The sequence below is a fragment of the Poeciliopsis prolifica genome, unplaced genomic scaffold (genome assembly GCF_027474105.1).
Source record: "Poeciliopsis prolifica strain line A6 unplaced genomic scaffold, Auburn_PproV2 SCAFFOLD012, whole genome shotgun sequence".
In the NCBI taxonomy this organism is placed as follows: domain Eukaryota; kingdom Metazoa; phylum Chordata; class Actinopteri; order Cyprinodontiformes; family Poeciliidae; genus Poeciliopsis; species Poeciliopsis prolifica.
The window spans coordinates 11,195,218-11,208,129 of record NW_026562387.1 but is presented as its reverse complement, the minus strand read 5'-3'; the positions used below and the strand labels follow the sequence as shown (position 1 = coordinate 11,208,129).

The 12,912-nt window shown below is 38.8% G+C and overlaps 1 protein-coding gene across 1 annotated transcript in view; it reads right to left on the bottom strand.

Annotated features, from left to right (window-relative positions):
- Positions 1 to 12,587, bottom strand: part of vipr1b (vasoactive intestinal peptide receptor 1b) — a 32,667-nt gene extending 20,080 nt beyond the window's left edge. Inside the window, exons 1-3 of the mRNA XM_055037886.1 lie at positions 12,387 to 12,587; positions 3,500 to 3,590; positions 1,092 to 1,202 (exon numbers count right to left, since the gene is read on the bottom strand). Of these exons, the coding sequence (XP_054893861.1) occupies positions 1,092 to 1,202; positions 3,500 to 3,590; positions 12,387 to 12,440 (256 nt within the window). The 5' untranslated portion in view covers positions 12,441 to 12,587. The remainder of the gene's footprint in view (positions 1 to 1,091; positions 1,203 to 3,499; positions 3,591 to 12,386) is intronic.
- Between the last annotated feature and the right edge of the window lie 325 nt (positions 12,588 to 12,912).

The following is a 12,912-nucleotide window of genomic DNA, read 5'->3' as shown; positions in this document are numbered from 1 at the left end:
TTAATCACATCAATACCAAAACATACTTTTAGGGAGAAAATTATGAAATGCTGTTACCCAACTCAAAATATTCTGTTAAAAAGATCCTTTATGAAATATTTTAATGATGTAAGCCACTTTCTATTTATATGTGTTTTCTCAAAGCTTTAACAGTGCAAGCATTGATTGTGAACGTCAGACTCAGATGCACCATGAGCAGATAAGAATCATTTTAATAAAATAACATAAAATAAAATGAAATTTTAACAAGAAAATAAAATTAATGGTAATTAATGTGTTAAAGTCCTGGCCCTAATTTCAAGACAAAGATGTTGTTACAAAGTAACCAACATATAAAATGAGCTCAGTCATACTGGGTAAAAAGTCAAGATGAGGGTTTTCAGCAAAGTTTTAAATCAGTGCAGAGTTTTGTCTAATGAGCACTGGCAGTGAGTTTCAGAACCCAGGATTCGGCACAGAAATGGTCTGAAAAAATAACCTCTGGCAGGACGTGTTGACAAAATCTATCTGCCATAATTACAGAAAGGACACCGTAGCTTCAAAACCCACAATGTTATCGAGAATCTGCTAACATGCACCATGTCAAACCTCAACGCAGATGGAAAACTTGAAGAAACTGAGGGTACAGCTCACTCAGGCATGTTTCCCAATAACACACTGAAAAATGTCTCGATTTCAGCTGTGAAATCGGACTTTTGGGGAAACAATATTAAAGCATGGGTTCACTAAGACATATATCAACAATTCAGGGTGATGATGGGGGTGTAAATTCACTTTTAAGCCTCGTAGAATCAATTAAGGCTAGTGTAAACAGATTTTCTTGCTGTTCATATTCACCCCTTCATGACCAAAAGGTACCCATTTCTCAAAAGATAGCATCATGTCACAAAACTCAAATGATCTAAAACTAGCCACCAACTAATAGGAAAATAAGTTTATTGTATTCCATTGGTCATTCCATTTTAATCCAAGGGAAACTAAAGTACTGGTTTAATTTTTTTTTACCTTTTTTTTTAGCCATATTTGGTCTGAAATTGCAAGAAAAGTGCAAGAACATTAAGCCATCAGCTCAGTGTTTGTGATAATCTTACCTCTCTGTTTGTCACTGAAGTAGCTGAAATATGTCGGACAGGTTATTGTCACCACTTCTCCAACCCTGGCTGACGGCCAACAGGCGATGATGTCCCACATCCCCTGGCAACCTGCCAAAAAAAGGTCAATAACACAAACATTGCATCACTCACCATACGACAGGAGACGTCATATGGTGAGAGCAATGACAGAACGAAGTCATGGCACAGCGGAGTCCTGAATCTTTCAGTGCCACAGATCTGCAAAAAGTCTGGTTTACCAAAGTCATCTGTGTGGATCTCATAAAATAATTTCTTAGTTGTATTTTATAAATGAAAGCAAATAATCGCTGTGCCAAACATTTTGTAAATTTTGTGGTCGAAGGGAAATAATCTTGCTCTGAACACACAAAATAATCAGATAATGATTCAGACTTAAAATTATTTATTGTTCAAATGTTTCTGTATTAACTGTATCAACAAATAAATACCAGAGAACTGAAATTGAGCATGTTGTCCTGGATAACTTTGTGAGCTGCAGAGATTTCTTTCTTAAGTCGTCATAGAAATCTGTTTCTGTATTTACACGTCAAGGTCACAGCCTTGTCAGCCGTCCTCATTCCGCCACCTAACACCCTGTAAAGTCTCAAGAAGGTGTGAAAACACAAAAACACAAGCTGTAAACTATCCCTGTGCAAATTTAGTTTATGAAAAGTTCAAAACAAAGAAAGTTCCTCAAAACATTTGAGTCTTCAGAGCGAATCCACCGGGGCTGAAACTTTCTCAGCCATATGTTGTGGATGTTTGCTCCCCCATAAATGGACAGTCAGCTAATTCATTTATACAGGATGTGACCTCAGAGTTCAACTTTCACTACCTTCCTGTTGAGGAAGCAGATAGGAGAGCAGAAAAATGAGATCAGTGCAGAGATAGGGAAAGCTGTTCCCACACCAGCTCTTTGTATGGGACCACTTAAAGCAAAGTACAGTTTGTCCAGCAGGTATATATGTTAAAACGAAAGCAGGTGGAGGAAAGGCTAATACCGTCTAATAGGTATAAGTGATTTTGTGCTCTTAGAAATGACAGAAAACAATGATTGAGTGGGTGAGAATTTAAAGCAGTAGCAATTTAATTTTCAGATAATGCATTAAGAGGCATTACTGTTGTTAAACAATTTTACAGAAGTGTGTTGAAGAGGCCTGTCCATTTAGAGGGATCATTTCTTACACCTACAGATGATGTGACTTATCACAACTTTTTTTGCACGTTCAAGCTAGTTTTTAAACTTTTGTGACTTTTCTCATTATTGAAGTTGTTTAAACTCCTACAGTGATTGAAATGTTACAACTGGTTGTCTATTAATGGATCTGGATATGGAAATATGAGTTCTTAATTACACTGGCTAATAAGGCCTTTGGTTTAATCTGTGCTGTGTTTTAACAATAATAATAATAATAAAAAGAAATTTTATTTGAGGGTTTGTTTGAACTCAGACATCAGCATAGTTAAGGATAAATCTGATTCTTAGTAGACAGCAGCAAAGACAAGGCTCTGAAATGTCTAATGATCATCTGATCAGATCTACAAGCTGACTTGGAGGCGTGGAAAGAAAAAAAAAAAAAAAAAAACAATTTTGTCCAACACTGAAAAATTTAAAAGTGGAGGATTTTTTAAAAACTTTCCTGGAGCTTCAACAGGAACCGTAATATTTGGTCAGACAATGCTAAGATTGAGCTTTTCAGCAACAAACTGGCCAGTTTGGTGGGTCAAAGCAAAGAACTGCTGTCATGGTATGTCTAAGCTGAAATCTTTGTATCTCTTTTCTGTGATCACTTAGTGCAATCAAAGTGCCAACCTCTGATTTAGAGCTCTAACAACCAAAGACGACTGGTGACAAATATCAAGCAAAGTCTCACAAATTCTGGGAAAACATTGAGGTCTGACTGCAGCAGCGTCGACTGTGCGCAGTTATTGCAGGTTCTACTGCTGCCTCTCTTCCCTCCTCACCTCTTCCTCTTCACCATCCTACTCTCATAATAAACACATTGCCATCCATAACATGCTGTCCATTTATTGATGGACCGACATGTCAGACCCGTCTGACTCGATTGTGCTGAAGCTACAATTCATGCAGTTTGTCATCTGGCCAGGCCGTGTGACAGGAGCTACTGTAATGTCTCACTCAAACAGCGTGACACATTCAAGTCCTGTGCGGTTTTTGAAAAGCTGGGATTTGATTGTGTTAAAGCACCTCATATTGGGTCAAGCATGGTGAAGGATCTGTGATGCTGTGAGCTTGAATGTCTTACAAAGATCATGGCAATCTTGTTAGTCTGTGTGACATGGTGATGTCACTCTTGCTCCCTACTCTTCCCTCCTAATAGCCTCCTGTACACACTCAGCAAACAAAAAGAGTTTTCAAGAATGACCTGAAGTGACATTCCCAGATGTGTGATTTTCACAGCGCTCTTTCTCCAGCTCGATCTCGTTCATCACGTCGCACATCTGTACTGATAGTACCTGCAAAAAATTAAGAACACAAGAGAGAAAAACATGCATCATTTCATTGTGATAGAGAAATTACTTGTGAAAAGTTTTTATTCCAGTGATAAGAGAAGTTAAAAGCTTCTGTTCAAGTGTTTTCTTACTTTGTTTTTTTATTTTATTTTATTTTTTTGTTACAACATTTTAGCTTCCCGTAAAGGCTTTTCTCAGTCAGAATCAAGCTCTGGCTGATAACGCAGTAAATGCACAGAAATGTTCTCTATGTCAGAAATCTAAACAAAGCCTCTTCTTGGAAAAGGAAAATAGATGCTATCATGCAAATGGATTAGGAAGTGGAGAGGGGAGCCACTGAGTAATCTGCTGCGATTGTTCATCTGTGTCAACAAAGGCTGAAAAATGCGGGCTGACAGCCACTGGCAGAGAGCCGCTGGGCCAAAGAAAACGTGTAAGACGAGCAGCAAAAGCCTGAGAAGGTCAGAGGAGATGAGCAGAGAGCGGGATAGAGGAGTCAGGATGAACCAGAGCATATTCATGAACTCTCCCAGCCAAAGCTCCAAAGCAGTGAGAGCAGCAAAGGTCAGAGTAGAAGGAGTGCTGGAGCAAAAAGTAGTTGATGTATTAACAATTCACTGAACCCGGCATGGCCAGTAATTAGCCAGTATCCACACTTTAAGCCACCCTGCTGTTGCAAATCATTGCTGTCAGGAAAAAAGAACAAGGACATGCCATATAGGAGCAGCTGTCATTTTCAGACCGATTTTTTTAATCTGACAAACATCGGAGCTCTATTAAACATGGCTATTCATATACCACGTATATGTTCTTATATTTATGTTTCTGTAATTTGTGTTTAACAGGATCTCTCACAATAAGTCTTTTACTTTTTCATATCATGCTTCCTTTTTTTCCTTTTAAAAACAGCTTTAGATTTGTGGGTTCAACTGCAGACTGGGGTACAAGTACGTTTCTCTGTGTTTTTCTGGGTTATTCAAACCTAGGAAATTGCTTAAAAATCCCATTTGTTAGCTCTTTAATTCTGGCAATGTCTTTGTTTCTTATCTGTTCTTTCTTTTGATCGATTCATAAAATCTTCCAGCCTGCTTCTTAATGACAGTCTGTTTGAGTGATGTTCTGAAGCTTAATGAGCCTGAGTGCGGCTTGTAAATTTGATTTAAGTAAAACACTAAGACACAGTGAGACCAGTTATATTTTAACGATGAAACATTTAAGTGTTTGGCACTCTGCACATTACGACTCAACAAGTAGAGTTGCCTTTGAGCAACCTGATTATCACAAAAAAAAAAAAACTACTACGATATAATTAAAGTTCATGGATGTAACAAAACACACTTAGCTAAAGTCCAATAGGTATGAATATTTTTACAAGCCTCTTCTGTCTTGTCTGGGTTTAAGTTATTGCTTTTTTTGCCTCCCCCTGACATGGATGAGGTCACACTGACACCATCCATGAGGTTTTGCTCACGGGAGTCGTTCCCTAAAACTGATTACAGCATCAAATCCGATATACCTGAAGTAATGGCAGCAGAGCAGCTGGGAGATCAGACTTTAATCTGCCAACTGGATGTACATAAATCGAGGCAGAATGAAATCTCCTGTTGGTTGAGCCATTTGGTGACTTTATTATTGATTGACCTGGAATAGACTCTGGGTCAGTGTACCAACTGTGCACTTATTTAGTTGCTTCATTTGCACAACAAGGTTCTCTCTGAAAAAGACACTTTCATCACATTAAATTTTCAGCACAACATAGAACTGTCCTGCATTGTAGCTAGCACATTATTATAGATGTTACACTTAAAAATCCTCAATAGAAAACAAAGCAATAATTCAAATGTATGTGAGAAATGTCCTGACTCTCCTCTCAAAAGGCCAGTCATCTGTCAGACATGGAAACACATCCAACTAAAGGTGTATTTCACTTTGTACAGCCTGACTCAGCAGTTTCCACTGGAGTAAGGACGGAGATCGAACACAGCATGAAAGGCATCACTAACGAGCTGAATAGAAAAGAAGAGGGGGCAACACTACAGGGTCTAAACTGCAGTTTGATCATTTTGTGCAAGAACAATACACACAAAACCCTCTGTAATTAAGTTTTTAAGCAGAATTTTATTGTAAAATGACGTGTCAGGAAACAATTAATGGAAATATACTTGCTGCCATTACAGCACTCCAACACTTTCAGCTTCTTTCCTCTGGGAATTTTGACATTTTAGTTTTAGGGAAGAGCTCTGAGATTTTAAGGTTGCAAGGACTTTACTGTCATCTTGCATTCAAAATTATTCATAATTATTTTGTTACATGTGTGAATATTTCCTCAAATGCATGAGGAATTTTGAGAGCAGCACTGTCATAGGAGAAAACTTCTGATTCATCGTTTTTGTGCCACTATAAGTGGGCTGTGCTCGACCTGTCACAGCTAATACGAACAGGTAAGAAAAGACCTTAAGGAATGTTGCCACATTATCCGTGTTATTCGTTTAGATCACACTGTGAGAGCAGATTTCATCTTCTTCAGCACATATTTATGGATTTCACCGTCAATATTTGTAGACCTCAGTTTGAGAAAAATCCAACACAGCTCTCTGGAAATGTTTCAAGTGGCAAGATGTGGCCCTTGTCATCTGGTATGCAAGTAATTTTTCCCAGGGTGAAATTTCTGTTGCCATTTCTCTGATGCAAGCTTTCTTTGAGGTGACCTGACAAAACAAAACTCCCCTGAAAACAGTGGAAGCTAAATGGTTTCACATTTCATGTTCAAGCTTTGAGTGGCGTTACATGCAAATATTTGTGTCAAAGGAGATTTCACACCAAGTAAGGCTATCTGAAATTTAAACAACTTGGCAACTGAGGACCCAAACACAAACAGAAGATAGGCAATTTATCTGGAAGAAAATTTACAAAACTATGGAGACTCATTGTTTTTTCATTCTTGCTATGCTATGGTAGTGTCACGATGGTTCATATGTCTTCTACATTTTGCTTATGATCCTGAAGTTCCTAATTGAAACCTTGGTTCAAATCATTTTCGGGTGAGGGGACGTCTGTTGCTCCTCACCTGCTAAAAATCAGAATAGGCAGAAGCTGAAGTCACTTATTTAATGGTGTTACATGGAGAAGTAAAATGACCAGGATCTTAAAAAATTACAAAATATTACACAGCAGAGCCTGATGGGTAAATGTGCCCACTGCCAAAAGTCTGCACAAAATATCTCAGGCTTTGACAGTAAACAAAGTTCAAAATGAAAGCCACTGTAGTGTTTCTCTATATTGAATGATGACTGTTGGAACTTGAATAAGTCTGCTGTGTGATGAATGAAGTTCACAAAAGTAAGAAAAATCCAATATTTACTCCCCACTTTCCTCCTACTTTTACTTTCATCAGAAACAATAAAAAACTCCTTAGTGTTTGGTGTTTTTCAAAATAACAGGCTCAAGTTTCAAGCCGATGATTCCCAAAAATGATTAATGCTGCATAAACACAATAAACTCGGAGACAAAGCCCCTCATCAGACAAGTAAACAGACATAATGGAGTGACGTCTGCACTGCCTTAGCCTGTAGGCTGCTGGGATCAAGTGTTTTTTATTGCTCAAAGATGGTTTATTTTTTCACAAAGAGGGTGACCTTCGATGAAACAATCATCCAAGTTCACTGCATGGATTCAACCCTGTCCTCAAAGAAACAGAAGTACAGAAAGGGCAGTAATTCCTTTTTTTTTCTTCTTCTTTTTTTTGTTGGATTTTGGTGTAAAGTGCAAAAAGCAAAATGAATTACGTACCACCTGAGGTTGAAAATATACTTCTAACATCTCCAGCTTAACACTTCTCCAATACCGACAGCAAGATTGAACAATAAATCAATCTCCATGTCCTAAACCTTGCAGCAGATGATAAGTGGACCTCTGGAAAGCCCTAGGGAAGCACACATACACACTACAGCTTAGAAAGAAAAACATCTCATAAATACCTGTCAGCTTTGATAGTTTGAGCAGAGCTCATCCTGAGGGCCTACCAGTCTGGTGCTTCTCAATTTTTAGGGGCTGTTGTTCTTTAAAATGGCAGCCATGTTTACCTTGCATGATGGGGAGATAATGATCAAATAAAAGATAAGAAGAGTTGAGAGAAAAATGAAAAGAGAGGCATGTATCGTTGTGCGGCCCATCAATCCAGCGTAATATATCCAGCCTCCATCTCTATGTGGAGCAACATCTACACCATGTGGAATCCTCGCTCATTAATTTTAGGATTTATTAGCAAATGTGCAAAAAAAAGAAGGTATTATATATATATATATATACACATATATACTAGCCAAACACAAAGAAACATCACTTTTAAACACGTTTAGTGAACTAATAAATAACATCCCGAATTACTGTGAAGAAATATAATCTGAAAAAATCAATACAATCCTCAATTAAATGGATCCAGTCCAGAGAAATTATTTTTTTACACTATCTGAAAGAAAGGCAAATTATATAATCGTTTTAAATGCAGTTTATTAAGGTTTCAATAAGGGCAACAGAAAGTGGAAGTCCCAGTGTGTCAGTCATTAATATTCCACCACATGCCTCCAAAACGCAGCAGGTGTGAAGTCCGACAGCCATTAAAGCATCATACATATCAGCTCCAGTCAGATGTAATAGTAAGAACAACATAAGCAACAACCGTTTGTGTTTGGAAAAATGAACAATGGTGTTGCTTCACCATTAATTTTAAAATCTTAAAGAACCTGACCTGAAGAGCCAATCCACAAAGGTTTTGAGAACAATATCCGACTGAAGGATTGCGTCTGAGCTTCTGAACATGATGATGGTCATGAACTATTTCACATCCATCTCTTCTTTTGTCTCTGCTGCACAAGCTGCGTATGTGACCAGAAACATTTACAATCTTTTACATCTTTATCTTGTTTTCTGTGAAGCCAACTGCTCAGCATTTTGCCCTTTTATCCTTATTTTTTCTCCTGCACAACCAGCATCTGTCAGCAGATGCTTGGGGTTTTTTTTCCAGACAATCAGTGTACTACACCATCAGGATAAGAACACAGATTCAGGACCAGAAATGGCTTCATGAGCTGCCTCCTATTTCATTTTAGATTTCAAAGACCTTCATATTACTGTGAAAATGTCAGAACAGCAGGCATTAGTCCTCCTTCAAACCAGATTAACGTTGCCCAAAACTCCAGAGCCTCAGAGCCTATTTGAACATTGATGGATTACGTCAAAATCAGAAAACCTATTCAGTGCAAACATAAAACTATGTGCTTTCCTAGCCATCTAGTGACATCATTGCAACAAATTTCTGTATGCTAAGAACCTCCTTAGATGTATATTAGTCTCAGATTCAGCCTTGCAGCAAAGAAGGAAATAAACATTAGTATTTTCTCCCTCATTCACAGCATGAGGGAGCAGCACTGCTCCATCTGCCACAGCATTCTGTGTTCATATACTTCATACAGTGCTGTCATCACTAAACTCAAAATCCAAAACATATCCCCAAGAGACTGTCACACCCAGGCCCCAAAACCGGAACCTGATTGTGCTGCAACTAGTTTGAAATTTTGTTCTAAACCGAATCTTTTTTACCTTTTTAACCCTCTGTGTTGTCTTGAAACAATATGGAGCTCCTATTCTGAGGCTCCAAAACAAAACCAAGAAAAGTGAGAACTGCCTATTTGCACAATTTGGAGGTGTGTGTGTTCCTTTCTATTCGGGAGATCTATCTCGTAGTAGGTCGGTGCATTACCATCTCCTTGTACAGGTGGAGGCGTATTTATTGGCTCGGAGATCTTGCTTGTTTCATCTCTTTAATTAAATCCTTTTAGTTACAGACCAATCATTGATAAAATCCAACACAAATAGCAGTTGCCTTTGAAATGTTGGTAAACCTGTAAGTATGTGAAAATGTTTCAATCTCAGAATGAAGCTGGCAAAGCCAGACCACCTTCAAAATTCTCTGAAATCTTCCAGGTGTGTGTTGGATAAGCTGTCTCTGCTGTTCCCAGACTCCTGCATCCATGAACACAGATATGTAGCTACTAAAGGTGCCTCACCACAGGGGGTCCAGCAACAAAGCAGACAACAAATTCCAACTCTCTAACTTCTGCAACAGAGAGTAAACCTCATTCTTGGTGCATCACTTGGTGCATCACAGAAAACCTTTCCAAAACCAATTTTTTTAAAATATTAGAATTTTGCAGATTTCTATGGCACATTCAGGCTTTTAGAAAACTATTATTGCATGCATTTAAGCACAGCAGATGTTCATAGATTTATCTTTTCACTTGCCAAATGTATGTTTGTTCAAGTGACTAAACATGTTAGATATATCAGAGAACAAATTGCCAAACACAACGTGTCCTGTTGTCCTGTTAAGACAACAGGACAGCCAAAGTCATACATTTTTAGTTATAAGTTGCTTAATTTTAAAAGTGCTCAAATATTTAATGATGAAACAAAAGGATAAGTGCCTGGTAAAACATAAAGGTGTGCTTCATACGACTGTGAACCTGCTTCATTGTTTCTCTGCAGAAACTCAGCTGGCACATCTTAGCAGGGTCTGCTTGCTCGCCCCTGAGGGCTTTTAAAGAAACAAGTCGCTCGACAAAAAAAAAAGTGAGAGGAGGAGAGCTGTGTAGTGATGTTCAGCCAACAGAACATCCAACTGTATTATAAGAACGACACGGCTGAGGTAATGTTTTCTCCTTTGTTATAAGTCGGGGCAACACTCACACCAGCCACAAATTCAGACAGTTTCTTGCTTGCTTCTCTAATTGTCTGATTCAATAATGAAATATGAGACAATAGAAAGAGAAAAGAAAAAGGCTTTCTTACTTCTTGGTAAAAATGTGACTAAACATTGCTTGCTTGGAGCTGCATTGAAAATGAACAATACAATGAAGCGTCACACTGAAAAAGTAATCCAGTTCATGTCAGCTGAAAGTAAGAGGACGGCAAGTCTCCGTCTGCAGAGAGGCAGCGTGAAACAGTGAAAATGAATGTTCTGCTTGGTTGGGCTTGGGAAAAGATTACAATTTAGGTCATCAGTATAAATGATATCATGGAAAGATGGGAGAATGGTAAAATGGCTTCTTGAACTGTTGGATGCTCAGGCAACAGGAAACCGGGTGCTCATACTAAAACGTAAAGAAACATGATTATTAACATTAGTTGCTATGTTTCAGTCAACATTGATGTTCATGCTAGCTGTCTCATTCATCTCTAGGAGCCATCTGTTTTCTAAGAACCTGATGTTATCTCTGACCTTATTGATGACTGATTCAGTTTTGCAGATTTAAAAGTGCTGCTTCACAACCTTTTTTAATAAACTGATAAAAACCAGCCTCTCTGTTCCCGCTAAAGAACTTTCTTTGAATTAAGCTGTGTTGTGTTATTTGAAGTGTTCTGTTTATGGCTGCTGTGAGGGAAACTCATTTGTTATGGCCTGCTCTGTTAACCAGCGGGAGGCGTGTCAAACAAATGCTTTCCTTCAAAATTTACCTCATTTCTCATTCTGTAACCACAACAGGAAATCACCCAGCTGCACTCGAGCGCAAACAGTTTAGATGAAGACGAACTTTATTTATTCAGATAGTTCCTTTCGGTGTCAGTCAGGTGATTTTGTTTTTCACGTCCAGAGGGAAGGACGAGTTATTATTGCCCACCGCGCTCTCTCCGTCTGCCATCTGCTTTGTGTTAAATCGATAACAGTGGCATTCGCCCACTGGCGTGCAGTTTTACCCACTTAGGGGACGTTCTGTGCAGGCTTCAAAACCACATTTTCTCACTGGATGTATTGATGTAACATGTCAGGCTGTGTCACTTCAAAGCCACCACAGAGGACTTTGAGAAAAACGCACAGCAAGAGCCACCGAGGTGGATCAACAAGTGATGATTCCTGTTAATTCAAGGCGTCTGGGTGGCCCAAAAGTAGTAAAAGGCAAGGAGGGAGGGAGTCTTTGTTCTTTTGGGCCTCAAGGGAGCCTTCTTTGTGGGCAGTAGCTATACTTAATCCACAACCATCATTCATGTCCTGGTGTTGTCTTTGATTGCCTGACAAGTATTTGAAAATGAGGAGAAAAGCATCCACTTCTTTGAAATCACAAAAGGGTCCAAACAGCAGTAACGGAGGTATAAATGGTTAAAAAAAGGAATCTGAAACAAATGTGATAATAAAGCAATCTGCTGCATAGTTCCACAAAAACACTCATTCAATCAATGGATGGATGGATGGATTAGAAAATACCTATATTTTTCCAGACATTTCTTGTCGTTCTCTATCCTCCACTTTGAATGTACTGATTGCTGCACATTATTTGATTGCGAAAACAATGATTGAAGGTGAAAGCAGCTGAATTCAGATCTCATTCAGGTGCTCTGACTCACAATCCAATCTGTTAAAAAATGTCTACTTCATAACAGTGTGGCCTTGGTTTAGGCCATCTTTTTGAATTGTGAACGTTTTCTTCATTGAACAGAGAGCGTCTGTCAACAACTACCAAGAATTTAAATGTTCTGAGTCACTCTCTGAGAAAAGGATGAAAAAATGTTTGAGAAAAAGTCAGACATCTTTAGATTGTCAACAAGTAGTCCTGACATCACCAATTTGAGGTTTTCATTGTAAATCTAAGTTATTAAATGACTTTAATTTCATCTAGTAGGAATATTACTAAGTAATGTAATCACTTTTGGGTAAAAATTACATTAGTAGTGAAATGCACAATAATCAAATCAACCAACTGCTTAAACATGATCATCAGGCTATTTTAAATTTTAAACAACACTTACTTTTGGAAGACATCCGTACAGCAGCAGCAGAAACAGCAGCTGGAAAGAATCCATCCTGTCGTCTGTTTCTTTTCCCAGTTTCAGCAAAGGACAGCTGGTGGGAAGTTTAATCAGTCCTATTTGGATCAGGTGATTTCTTCTCTGTAAAAACAACTTAGGCACAAAGAGAGCTGACTGAGGAAAAAGGCTGCTGCGGCTAGATCAGACCGCGCTCCGGTCTGTGCGCCTCTCCAGCAGCAGGAGAGCTGCATCTACTCCACCTCCCTTTCCGGCATCCCTCCCCTCAGCCATTCACAACTCCACGGCATCGGTCCCAGGGGGCCGTTAACAAGGCTGTCATCTCGCTACGTGTTGTCAGAGGATTGTGTCGGTAAGAGAGGCTGGTAATTAATTACTGTGTAATCCCTGATATTCCATTTTAATCTTCTTCAAATAAACAGAGGCTGAACGCAGCCTGACAGGCAGGATGAAAGATGATTTTATCAGGAGTGTTGGCATGGCCAAGTTAAACCTTTCTAAATGTCAT